Source organism: Panthera leo, chromosome B4 (genome assembly GCF_018350215.1).
Source record: "Panthera leo isolate Ple1 chromosome B4, P.leo_Ple1_pat1.1, whole genome shotgun sequence".
NCBI classification, from domain to species: Eukaryota; Metazoa; Chordata; class Mammalia; order Carnivora; family Felidae; genus Panthera; species Panthera leo.
In genome coordinates, this window is record NC_056685.1 from 81,938,875 (window position 1) to 81,950,401 (window position 11,527).

Genomic DNA, 11,527 nt, shown 5'->3' on the forward strand with positions numbered 1-11,527 from the left:
TCTCTACCTCCTCTCCCTTGGGCTCTCCATACTCCCACCAAGGCTGACCCTGTCACTGTGCTGTCTCTCCTTCCCTTGCCGAGTCTCTGTCTTCTCATCTCTGCCTTCCTCTGATCTTCTGTGGCTGCCTCCTCAGGGGCTCCCTTGGCATCTCCCAAGCCTCCCTTTCTAGATTTCTCTCCCTCTCCTTCTTTCCCGGGGCTCTGGTCTCTGTCCCATCAGTTCCTCTGCCCCGGTTCCCATCTCTCTGTATCCCTGACCTCTTGCGGTCTGGCTCCATAGACCTCCATCTCTTCCCTCGGTCTGGCCATACTTCTCTCCTCTCTCTGGTCTCTCTCCCCTGTCTTTGTCCCTGATTCTCCCCCCTCTAACTGTCCCACTAGTTCTACCAGTCTCTTTCCTTCTCTGTCTCTGTCTCTCTAGCTAAGTCTCTCCTCTCTCTGTCTTCTCCCCTCTGTCTTCTCCCCCCTTTGTCTCTCCTCTTGCTGCTGCTCTTCCTCTCTGTCTCTTGATCTGTCTCCTACGTCTCTATCTCTCTGTCTCTCCTTGGTCTCTCTGACTCTGACTTTCTCTTTCTCTCCATTCCTCTCCCTCAGCCCAGTATCTCTGTCTCTTCATCTCTCTCTGGGCCCTCGCTCCCTCGCTCCCTCTCCCTCTCTCCCTCCCTCTCTCTCTCTTTTCCTCGGCTCTCTCCGGCTCCCTCTCTCGCCTCGGATGACAGCGCTGCCTCTTTTGTTGGCTCCGCAGCCAATCGCGGCCGCTGACGACACGGGGGCCGGGGCTATAAAGGGCCTGGCCCGGGCTCGGGCCCCCCCAGCCGCCCGCCCCGGCCGCCCGCCCGCCCCGCCCGCGCGCCCGCCGCCCCCGGCCCCCCCGGCCCCCCCTCGGCCGGGCAGCCCCCAATCCCGCGCCGCCCGGACCCCCTCCTCCTCCCTCCCTTCTCCCTCCGCCCCCTCCCTGCGGGACTCCGGCGTCCCCGCCCCCCAGTCCTCCCTCCCCTCCCCTCCAGCATGGTGCTCGCGGCCCCGCTGCTGCTGGGCTTCCTGCTCCTCGCCCTGGAGCTGCGGCCCCGGGGGGAGGCGGCCGAGGGCCCCGCGGCGGCGGCGGCGGCGGCGGCGGCGGCGGGGGCCGGGGGGGAGCGCTCGAGCCGGCCGGCCCCGTCCGTGGCGCCGGAGCCCGACGGCTGCCCCGTGTGCGTGTGGCGGCAGCACAGCCGCGAGCTGCGCCTGGAGAGCATCAAGTCACAGATCCTGAGCAAACTGCGGCTCAAGGAGGCGCCCAACATCAGCCGCGAGGTGGTGAAGCAGCTGCTGCCCAAGGCGCCGCCGCTACAGCAGATCCTGGACCTGCACGACTTCCAGGGCGACGCGCTGCAGCCCGAGGACTTCCTGGAGGAGGACGAGTACCACGCCACCACCGAGACTGTCATTAGCATGGCTCAGGAGAGTAAGTGGGCGGCGGGGCGCGAGCAGTGGGGTGCTGGCTCGGGCTCCGGGAAAGTGAGCGCCTCCCGCTCTGAAGCGGGGCGCTCGCGGCTGCTCTGGCCCAGAAGCCTTTTCTGCGAAAACTTGACTGATTGGGGGACGGGGGCTGCTCTGCAGAAGTTTTTTGAGCGGTGGAGATGGGCTGCGGAGTTGTATGCACACTCCGTTCCCTGAGGTGGGAGGGCAAACCGAGAGGGTTGCGAGATACCGCCTTCCACCCCATGTGTGCGAAAAAAGACCCGTGTTGCGGGGAGACTGGGGAAGCTGGGGCCCATTCGCAGCGGAGTGGAAGGGGCAACAGCTCAGTCCTGAGGGGCGATGGTAGAGAGGCTGGAGAACCGAATCGGGACGCTTCAGGACCCCCTCAGTCCCTAGCGGGCTGCGGTGCTCTCTGCCTCCCAATGGCCTTGGCACCAACTCTCCACCCTTTCCACCCCTGGCACCGCAGCGCGCCCACTTGAGCTGCAGAGAACTGAGTGCTCTTCTCCCTCCAGCAGGAGTGAGGTCCCAGAGCCCCGTGTCTCTCCTGGCAGCCCAACTGGCACTCATTTCACCCAGAGCCCTTCTGACACCAGGTCTCCCAAGGGGCTGGAAAAGCTGTGTCTTCTCCGTACTGACCGAGCTCAGAGAACTCAACTCTTGCGCTAGGGCTAAGGGCAGCCCTTTGGCTACTCAAAGCTTATCGTTCCTTTCCATATTCACCCGCCTTTACTAGAAACCGGATTTGAGGAGAGAGAGGGAGACCTAGGGAAAAAAAGAAAGAAATAGATAAGGAGGGAGGGGGAACCCAGGCATTCAAGCCCCTGGCCAAACGGAAGATGAACATGTTAATAGACTTGAGCTGCTTTGAAATTTTATGGCCTGGAAAATCCAGGCCAACCCCCACCCCCCCCAGCTCTCCCTAGGGTCAGATGACTCCCTTTCCCCTCCCCCACTGAGGTCCCTTCACCCCTTCCCCGCTCCAACTCCAGGGAACCAGGCCCTCCCTTATTCCCTAGTGGTTTGGCAAAGTCACTCCCCCCACCCCACAGTTTGGTTTTATGGCTCTGAACAGAAGGGTGGGGGGGACTGGTTTATTGGCAGATGGGTCATAAAAAGCTGGGGGCTGAGGTGGAGTCCTAGTAGCCCACCCCATGGGAGAAGCAGGAACCCAGGTGTGCTTCTGGGAGGCTGAGTGCCTCATACTGCCACCAGTCCTTCTGCAGACCCTAACTCCACAATACTTGCCCAGGCCATAAAGAAAAGAAAACCCAAATGACTAGGAAACTTGCTGAGGAGGGTGGTGGTGGTGGTGAAGAAAGCCTGGGATCTGTCTGGGTTCCTCAGTCTCCCTTGTGTTCCTAAGGTTTCTGCTTTACAGAAGCTAGGGTCAGTCTAAGATTGACTGAAGGCAGGGGTGGGGGTGGGGATTCTAGGAAACAGTTGTAGAGGAATTCTGAAAAAGAGTTTGCTGGAAGAAGATGAAGGTTACAGAGAGAAAAGGTACTCTGGTCCCTGTGGTATAGTGTGTGTAAGGAGTTTCAGAATGGGTGATGGACCTTCCCCTTGCCTTTCTCCATCCTTAGCATCTCTTAACCAACGGACTTGAGCCCAGAGTTAGTCTTGGTAAAGGGGGTGCAGGAAGTGAAGGCACTCTGTGCTTGCATCGGGAAGTGCAGGTTAGGCTGGGGTGAGGGGGGGGGTGCAGGGAAGAACACCAGTAGGTGGGGTTCTTCCCGAACTTCCGCCCTCTTTTCACTTAAGGATAACTAGGGAACTAGGTCTCCAGCCAGGTATTGTACGTCCCCTTTAAGAGCAAAGCTGAGCTCTTATGAGAGGGAGGGGGAGCGGAGGGGAAGGGAGGGAGAGAGGGGAAAAGGAAAAAGAGACTTTTATAGTCTAATCCCCAGGGACCCGCTTTAATAAGAGACTTGTGCTCTGCTAATCGGGGGAGGTGTTTGTCAGCAGAGATGGCCTCCGCTCCCCTCCCCCTTCCTCCCCTCCCCCAGCCCTCAGCCCTGGACCCCAGCCCCCACCTCTCCTAGGCTGCAGTGCCTGCCCTAGTTCCCTCCACCCTCTCAGGCTCTCCCACCCCAGCCTTCATCCTGGGAACCCAGCCCCCTTGCCCTTCTGGGAGCCAAGCCCAGCCCCTCAGTTTCTCTCTGCTCTCATACACCAAGAGGCCCCTGCCCTCTCAGCCCAACCTCCTGCCCCTAGGCCTTCCAGCCTGGGTAAGGAGAGTGTGTAAGGGGGTTGGGGGGGGTGGGTGGAGGAGGAGGTGGTGAGCTGGGAGGGGGTTGGGCTTTTGCTGAAAATAGTGCAATGACCTCTCTCCAGACCAGCACCGCCTACTAAACCTGACCTGCTGCCTGCCATCAACCCGATCAATCCAACACAGATGTGGCTCCTTCCCCTCCCCTTGGGAGCTGGGCCTATGTGTGTGTTGGGGACTCTCCCAAGCCTCTTGTTTCCCTCTGTGGCACTACCTGCTTCTCCTTTGTTCCTCTCTCTGTATCCTTCTATCCTTTCTCTTTACCCCACAGAGCTTACTACCTTCCTCCTTTCACTTTTTAGCCTCCACCTATTCCTTTTGCATTCCCCCTTCTCTCCCAGTGTTCTTCAACTCCCAAGCTTATTTCTTCTCCCCCTACCATGATCTTCCCCTCTCCCTTCCTCCTCTCCTCCAGTTCTCTTGCCTGTCTTTTTCAGCCTGCCTTCATCTCTTAACAGTGTCTTCTCTGTTCTTATCTCTCTCACCACCTCCAGTCTCTCTCCTGTCTCTTCTCCTTTCCCTTTTCTTTCTCCATCCATCTTGGCCCCGTCCCCTTGTAGTACCAATTGTCCCACATCCACTGGGGGAGAAGGGGATGGTGATTCCCTGGGGTATCTGTCTGAAGAAACCAAAGACTTCGAGAGATGGGGCCCTGGTGCCCAATTCTCCATTTCTAAACCTTGGGTCAGCTTAGGTAGGGCAGTATGTTTAGAGTTTACAAAACTAACAATAAACCACCATTTACTGAGAAGCTACTACTATTTTCATTCTTTATTTAATGCTGAGCACTCCTATGAAACAAGAATTATTAACTGTATCCCTGAGACATTTGGTGGGTAAGGTCAGATACAGGTTAATGAGAAGTCAAGCAGTGATCAAGCCCACTTTGACTGTAGTCAAAGAACAGTGTTTCAATGCCAGGAAGAACTTTTAGGCCCTTGCCTGTATAATATAAGATTTGAAGTTTCGGGAGTTCATTCAGCATGCATTTATTGAACACTGCTTGGTATTATGGGAGGCATTAAAGCTACAACAGGGAGCAAAACAGACACAGTATTGACAAGTGTCCACCCTCATGGAGATTAATAGCTAATAGTGAAGACAGGTGGGAAAATAAGACAACCTGATGAAATTAGGCATAGTAAGTAGCCCCATCTCACCAACAGCTTCCCCGCCCCATCTACTCTCTGAATCTCTACTCCCTGAACCTTCCCTTGAATACTGGCACTACAGCTCCAGCAGGAGGATAACTGGGAGGACTACCAGTGCCCTAGGACCTCAGAGAAGAACCAAGGGAAAGGAAGCTACCAGAGGAATTTTGTGTCTCATTCCTGAATATATGAAGATCGTAGAACACTTTCCTCCTCACTTCACTTGGAAGACCCTCCTTCTCCTGGGGGGGGGGGGGGGGGAGGCGGGGATGGGGCAGTGCTGATGGGAGACAATAGATGCTAAGTCCTCCATGATTATGCAGAACTCAAGACCTGGGCATGATACCTAAGGTCCTGGACTTCCTGCTCATAATTACATAGCTCTGGACACTCATTCCTCTTTTTCTCTCAGTTTGTTCATGAGAAACATTATTTAGGGCATTTCCAACTGACTTAAGAGCTCAGAAAGCGTAACTGAGAGGAACTGAAATGGAAGCAAAGGCAGATGCTGAGGATCAGCCATTAGGCCCAAGAAGGGTCAATTTATAGTCCAGAATAAGGGGTAATGGGCCAAAATGTAAAGTTGAGATGTTAAACCTTTGTAAAGACTTATTGGCCTTGGACTGAGAAACCAAAAGAAACTAGGGGGAGAAAAGAAGACTGATTCCAGTTGATCTGATGTGTTGAATATTATTGCTGATGCTTTTGGGCAGTAGGAGTAAACAACATGGAGGTAGTTTTTCCCTTCCTCAAGAGTTGAGGCAGTATGGTGATGATGAGGAAGAAGCAGCTCAGGAAGCTTGTTCTCAGGTTCAAGGGACTGGAGAGTCAGATGCACAAGAAGTACTTGAGTAGCTCCATTCTTCTGAGTATATTATTTCTAGCATGAATGGTACAAGAAGCCTAAGATGCTTCTTGGTTTACCTCATGGAATACATTTAGCCCCTGTTCCCTACCTGGACCCTGGTTATCCACCCTCAAGACCATCTGGTTGGGGGTGGGGGCTGTGCCAGGCTCCACCTGGCCACCATACAACACAGAGCAGAAATGGGGCAAGGTGCCATGAGGACAGCAGGTGTGATATGAGGTTTGGCTTCTATGAAGAGCATCAAAAGTTCAGAAAAATGTGGAGCCCTACATGCTGGGGGGCAGGGGGTGCAGTTGGAGGAATGGAAGTCTGCAGGTGGAAGGGGATATCCCTGATAGCTATCTGTGCAGGTTATCTGGTAGAGGGGATTGTGTGTACTGGGGAAAATGGATGCAGATCAGTAAGGCCTGAGAGAGATATCCTATAGGGAAAGAAAGGAGGCACTGTTCTGAGTACCAGTGACATAGTAGTCAACAAGACAAACACGAGAAGGGTAAAGAACTGGACAACTCAGGAGGAGTTTTCTAAGTTGTCAATGCCACCCAGGGCTGCTGATGCCCTTCACAAATACCCTTTGCTGATGCTGTGCCCCCTTCTCTCTTATCAGCGGACCCTGCGGTGCAGACAGATGGTAGCCCTCTCTGCTGCCATTTCCACTTCAGCCCCAAGGTGATGTTCACAAAGGTACTGAAGGCCCAGCTGTGGGTGTATCTACGGCCCGTGCCCCGCCCAGCCACAGTCTACCTGCAGATCTTGCGACTGAAACCCCTAACTGGGGAAGGGACTGCAGGGGGAGGGGGCGGAGGCCGGCGTCACATCCGTATCCGCTCACTCAAGATTGAGCTGCACTCACGCTCAGGCCACTGGCAGAGCATCGACTTCAAGCAAGTGCTACACAGCTGGTTCCGCCAGCCACAGAGCAACTGGGGCATCGAGATCAACGCCTTTGATCCCAGTGGCACAGACCTGGCTGTCACCTCCCTGGGGCCGGGAGCTGAGGGGCTGGTGAGCAGGGAGCTTGAGATGGTGTCAGATACGTGTAACCTGGTCCTGAGGAGGTGGGATGTTGGAAAAGGTAGATCAGGGATGAGAAGGGCTGGGGACCAGCATTATTTCTCTTGGGCCAGGAGCTGATTCTAGAGGAGCAGTTTTGGGGGATTGGGTGGGGAGTGGCAGCTAGTGTTTTTCAGATACAAGCCAGACAACAGCTGAAGACTGGATTTGGGGTGAAGTGTGAGTTAATGGGAGATCCAAGAGAACACAAAAATGGGCTGTTGATGAGGCCTGGGGCCAAGGGGCTGATCAGGATCAGGTTGCCAGGAGAGGGGGAATTCAAGTGAGTTGAAGGACAGATAGCTAGCTTACAAGGAGAGAGGGTAGAAGATATGGGGTATGGGAGCAGAGGAACAGCTTAGAAGGCAATGGTCTCTGTTCTGATGCCCCTGTTGAAGGGCAGGTGAGAAAGGAAAGGGAGTAGGAACTCTTCAGGGCTCTATCACATCTCTTTCTCCTCTCCCTCATCCCCAGCATCCTTTTATGGAGCTTCGGGTCCTAGAGAACACAAAACGGTCCCGGCGGAACCTGGGCCTGGACTGCGATGAGCACTCGAGTGAGTCCCGCTGCTGCCGATACCCCCTCACAGTGGACTTTGAGGCTTTTGGCTGGGACTGGATCATCGCGCCTAAACGATACAAGGCCAACTACTGCTCCGGCCAGTGCGAGTACATGTTCATGCAAAAGTATCCGCACACCCACTTGGTGCAACAGGCTAATCCAAGAGGCTCTGCTGGGCCCTGCTGTACTCCCACCAAGATGTCCCCAATCAACATGCTCTACTTCAATGACAAGCAGCAGATTATCTACGGCAAGATCCCTGGCATGGTGGTGGATCGCTGTGGCTGCTCCTAAGGTGGGGGACAGAGGATGCCTCCCCCATATACCCTACCCCTAGACCCCCAGCCCTGATCCCCATGCCCCCAGGCCCTTGAGCTCCCTCCACCTCTTCCCATGAACATCACACCTTGTTCCCTGCCCAAGCAGTGTGCAATACAACAGAGGGAGGCAGGTGGGGATTGATGGGTGAGGGGTTTGGGGGACAGGGGGAAGAGGGGGCATGGTCAGGTGGGGAGTGTTTGAGGTTTGCAAGTGAGAAGGTTTGGCAAGAAGACGGAGAGACGTAGAGACAGAGGTAGAGCAGAGGGATAGAGACAGAGGAACAAAAAGAGCAGCAGTGAGAAGGCAAAGGGAGAGAGAGGCAGAAGAGACAGAGACCAGGCAGAGATAAAAGATGAGAAAGAGGCTGAAATGGAATAAGAGAAAGCCCCACACCCAGCCTCCTTTCTTCCACTGGCAAGGTGGGGGCTTGGTATGGTTTGGGGAGATCCCCTGACTACCATTCTCAGTAGGAGGAAATAAAAAATCCATTCTTAGCTTCTTCCCTTTCTCCCTCCAGCAGTGGCCAGGGGAAGGGAAGCGAGGGCAGGGGCAAAAGTAAGGATTTTGGAATTTTATTTATTTATTTATTGTGACTTTTCATTTTTTGGTATTTGGCTTTACTGAAATAGAAGGGCCCCTGCCCACTGTGCCCCATTTCTCCCTTATTACCCACCTACCCACCCACTGTTCTCCCTCAATACCCACCTACTTAAGCACTTGTATAAAGCCTCCAGGGTTGGGAATGGGAGTAGAGGGCAAGAGGGCTAACACATGGAAGTTTCCAACCCATAATCACCCAACTTAACCTTCCTGAGCCAAATGGGTTGAACTGAATTCCAGCAGTCATGGAAACTGGTAAGAGGTTAGGGCTTAGGAGCTGGAGGTGGGGAGAAGGGGAGGGGAGCACCCTCAACATTCAGGATCTGTATGAGAGCCACTAAATTAACCCTCATATCCACCCTCATAGTCCTGAGTTATTTAGCCAGAGGGTGTGGCCCACATATGCCCAAATTCCCCCCAGCTAAGAGAGAGACCAAAGAGCCTGTGGAATACCCCTACTCCCAGCCTCTATCTTCAGGTCAATAAAAAAAGTATAGAGATCCCAGAGTCCCAGGTCTGGGAAGGGTTAGGAGGAGTCAAGAAATTAGTAAGAAGGTTGAAGGTTACAGGGCATTTGAATCCAAATCACTGCTCTGGGCTAGGGAGTAGAGCCAGCAGACCAAGATGGAAGGGATTCTGGAGGGGGGACATTCTAGTTCCTCCAAACCCAAAGCTCAGGGTGGAAGGGGGGAGAACAAGGGAGCAGAGTGTCTATAATTATTTTTATCTTTTATTTTTGGAATCTAGCAGTACCTGGCAGCAGGGAGGGGACAATACAATGGGGAAGGAAAAAGCATCTGACAAGGCCAGTTAGAGCAGAGGATTAGGATGGAGACTCCCTGGTTTGGAAGGCTAGGAAACAGGCAGGGACTTGTTGCCACTCCAAGTCACTAGCTGGGCCTATTCATTCCTCCCATAATCCTGACCCACCATCCTCTGGACTCACTGTGCCTCAGTTTCTTCCCCTCGATGGAATGAGAAATAGCAGCACCCGCCACAGCCAAGAGATGAATTCTGAGCACTTACCACGGGCACTTTATGGACATAAAATACCTCTCGCTGTGGGACAGATAACCAGGGCACCAGAGTAGTGGTGAAGAGATGTGAGGCTTAGAGTCACAGGCTTCAGAGTACAAGTTCCCCTCTGCCTCCCAGCTGGACAGTGTGCCTGAAGCCAAGGAGTTGAGATTCTCCTGATCCACACCCTATCCATACCTCACCACAGACCTCTTGGCTCCAGGCAAGAGCCTAGAGGATGTCAGGAGAGGAGATAAAGAACCTTCAGCAAAACTGTCACTCTAAGTAGAGCCAGCAGTTATGGGTCTGATGCAAACAATACCGGACTAAAGCCCGGCCTGGAGAGATGACCTGGAAGGCCTGTTCTTCCCGAGTATGACTCTCCTGACTGGCCCAGGTAGAAGGGGCAAAGGTATGTGACCACTCTTGGGAAGGTGATGTTGGTGAGCTTTAGTATCTTCTTCCCATTCCCATAGTGAAAAAATGAGATGAGGTGTTTTGGTACAGGAATGGGCAAGGGCTGTTAAGTATTTCAACTCGCCTCCCATATAACAGCTATGCTAACCCCCAGCCTCTCCTCTCTGGCCCTGTTCTTCATCCTTCCTTCTACCCCAATCTTGGAGAACAAGATACACCTGACAACACCATTCACATTTCCTTGGTTGAAGGAGAGGAACAGAGAAGTGAAGAACAGAAGATGCCTCCTCCAAGATCAAATGCTCCGGTCTCCTGATCTTGGCACAGGGTGGGGGTTGGGCAATAGACATCAGGTGACTTCCCTCTACAAATTCTAGAGAGCTGAAGCATTAGACTTGGGGGACACTTAGACTATGCCCCTTTAACACCGCCAAATAATTACCTTTGTTGGGGGAGGGTCTTTTTCTTTTGAACATAAATCTAAGAGTTGAAATCTCATTTCCTTGGTCCCCCTCACCCCCAAAGAGGCATGGGGTTAAAGAGGCTTGGAGGCACAGTCCAGCAACCTAGTGGGAACTAGCACCCCCTCTCCCACTTTATGTTGTGTGTGGACCTGGCCAGTGCCCCTCTGATCATAAGTAGTGTAATTATTATTTACTTTGTGTATTTGTTACACCATGTGTGTGATTGCCTTTGTTTGTTAAGGGTGACTGAGGAGTATGGGGATGACAGGGGCACTGGAATGCCGGGAAAGGACTTCTTCACTGAGATCAAGGCTTCCTGGAGGGAACCATTGCAAAAAGGCCATCTGGCAGTTTTCAAGTTATGTGACAGAGGGCAAGGATGGCCATAGGGTGCTCTGAGTTTTGGGATGGTCACATGACACAATCCAGCACTTGAACCTGAAAAAAAAAAATAAATAAAAGCAGTCAAAGAGTTTAGAATTCAGTGATGAACTCTTCTCCCTAATCAAGCGCCACATTTATTCATCGGAGACCAGGAACAAAAGAGGCTCTGACAGGATGAAACTTTGTGCTCAAAGAAAATGGGGGTTGGGGGTGGTGGTGGTTTTTGGAGCAAAAAAAACATTAGGGGTATTTGGGATGAGGGTGGGGACATATATAGTCCGAGGGAGGATGGGCAGAGAATGGGAAAGGGAGGGGACCTGCAACAACTCCTCTCTGGATAACTTGATCCAAAACAGTCCCAAAGATTACCAAAACCCTCTTCTAGGCTCACACTAACAGAAGATCTGTAGGTTCTCTTAAGATGATCCAGCTAATATCTGTCCCATTCTCCTACAGTTCCCTGATCCTAGGTTTCCTCAACAGTTTCACCAAAATCCACAAACCAAACCAACATAGCCTTCAACTTGTAAATGTACCAAGATGATTCAGCATCTTAAATAGTCTTTCTCTGATTCAGCCATAAAAATGTCTCCCATGTACCTAGAACAAAAGAATATTGCCTAATTCACATTTAAAAAGCAAGCAAACAACAACAAAAAACAAAGGAAAGCTCCTATCACATCAACCTGATCTGTAATAGGGGCCACTGTAACTGTTAACAGTGGGTTCAGTGTGCCACCATGTTTTCCCTGTCCTATCAGTTCTGTCAGTAGACTGACCCCACCTCAGACCAACTACAACAATAAGGTTGAAAGAGGATGAAAGTGCTACATATTGTATTTTCCCAAGGAACTGCTTTATCCACACCTACTCCTAGATTTTGGCTTGAGCTAAAAATAGGTTTTCTCTCTCATCACTCATTTCCTATGTTGAAAGGACACCTAGAAGAGATTGCC

At 52.6% G+C, this 11,527-nt stretch overlaps 1 protein-coding gene across 1 annotated transcript; it reads left to right on the forward strand.

The window, feature by feature from the left end:
* The first annotated feature begins 1,010 nt into the window (after positions 1–1,010).
* On the forward strand, positions 1,011–10,863 carry GDF11 (growth differentiation factor 11). Its single transcript, XM_042946796.1, has 3 exons — positions 1,011–1,446; positions 6,362–6,759; positions 7,282–10,863. The coding sequence occupies exons 1-3, from the start codon at positions 1,011–1,013 to the stop codon at positions 7,660–7,662; spliced, it is 1,215 nt and encodes a 404-aa protein (XP_042802730.1). The 3' UTR covers positions 7,663–10,863.
* Positions 10,864–11,527: the final 664 nt, after the last annotated feature.

What these genes read in the sequence shown, in the direction of transcription:
- GDF11 (XM_042946796.1), top strand. Translation starts at nt 1,011, where the DNA reads ATGGTGCTCGCGGCCCCGCTGCTGCTGGGCTTCCTGCTCCTCGCCCTG. An exon ending in CATTAGCATGGCTCAGGAGA is followed by an intron (nt 1,447 to 6,361) that starts GTAAGTGGGCGG and finishes CTCTCTTATCAG; the next exon opens with CGGACCCTGCGGTGCAGACA. An exon ending in GGCCGGGAGCTGAGGGGCTG is followed by an intron (nt 6,760 to 7,281) that starts GTGAGCAGGGAG and finishes CCTCATCCCCAG; the next exon opens with CATCCTTTTATGGAGCTTCG.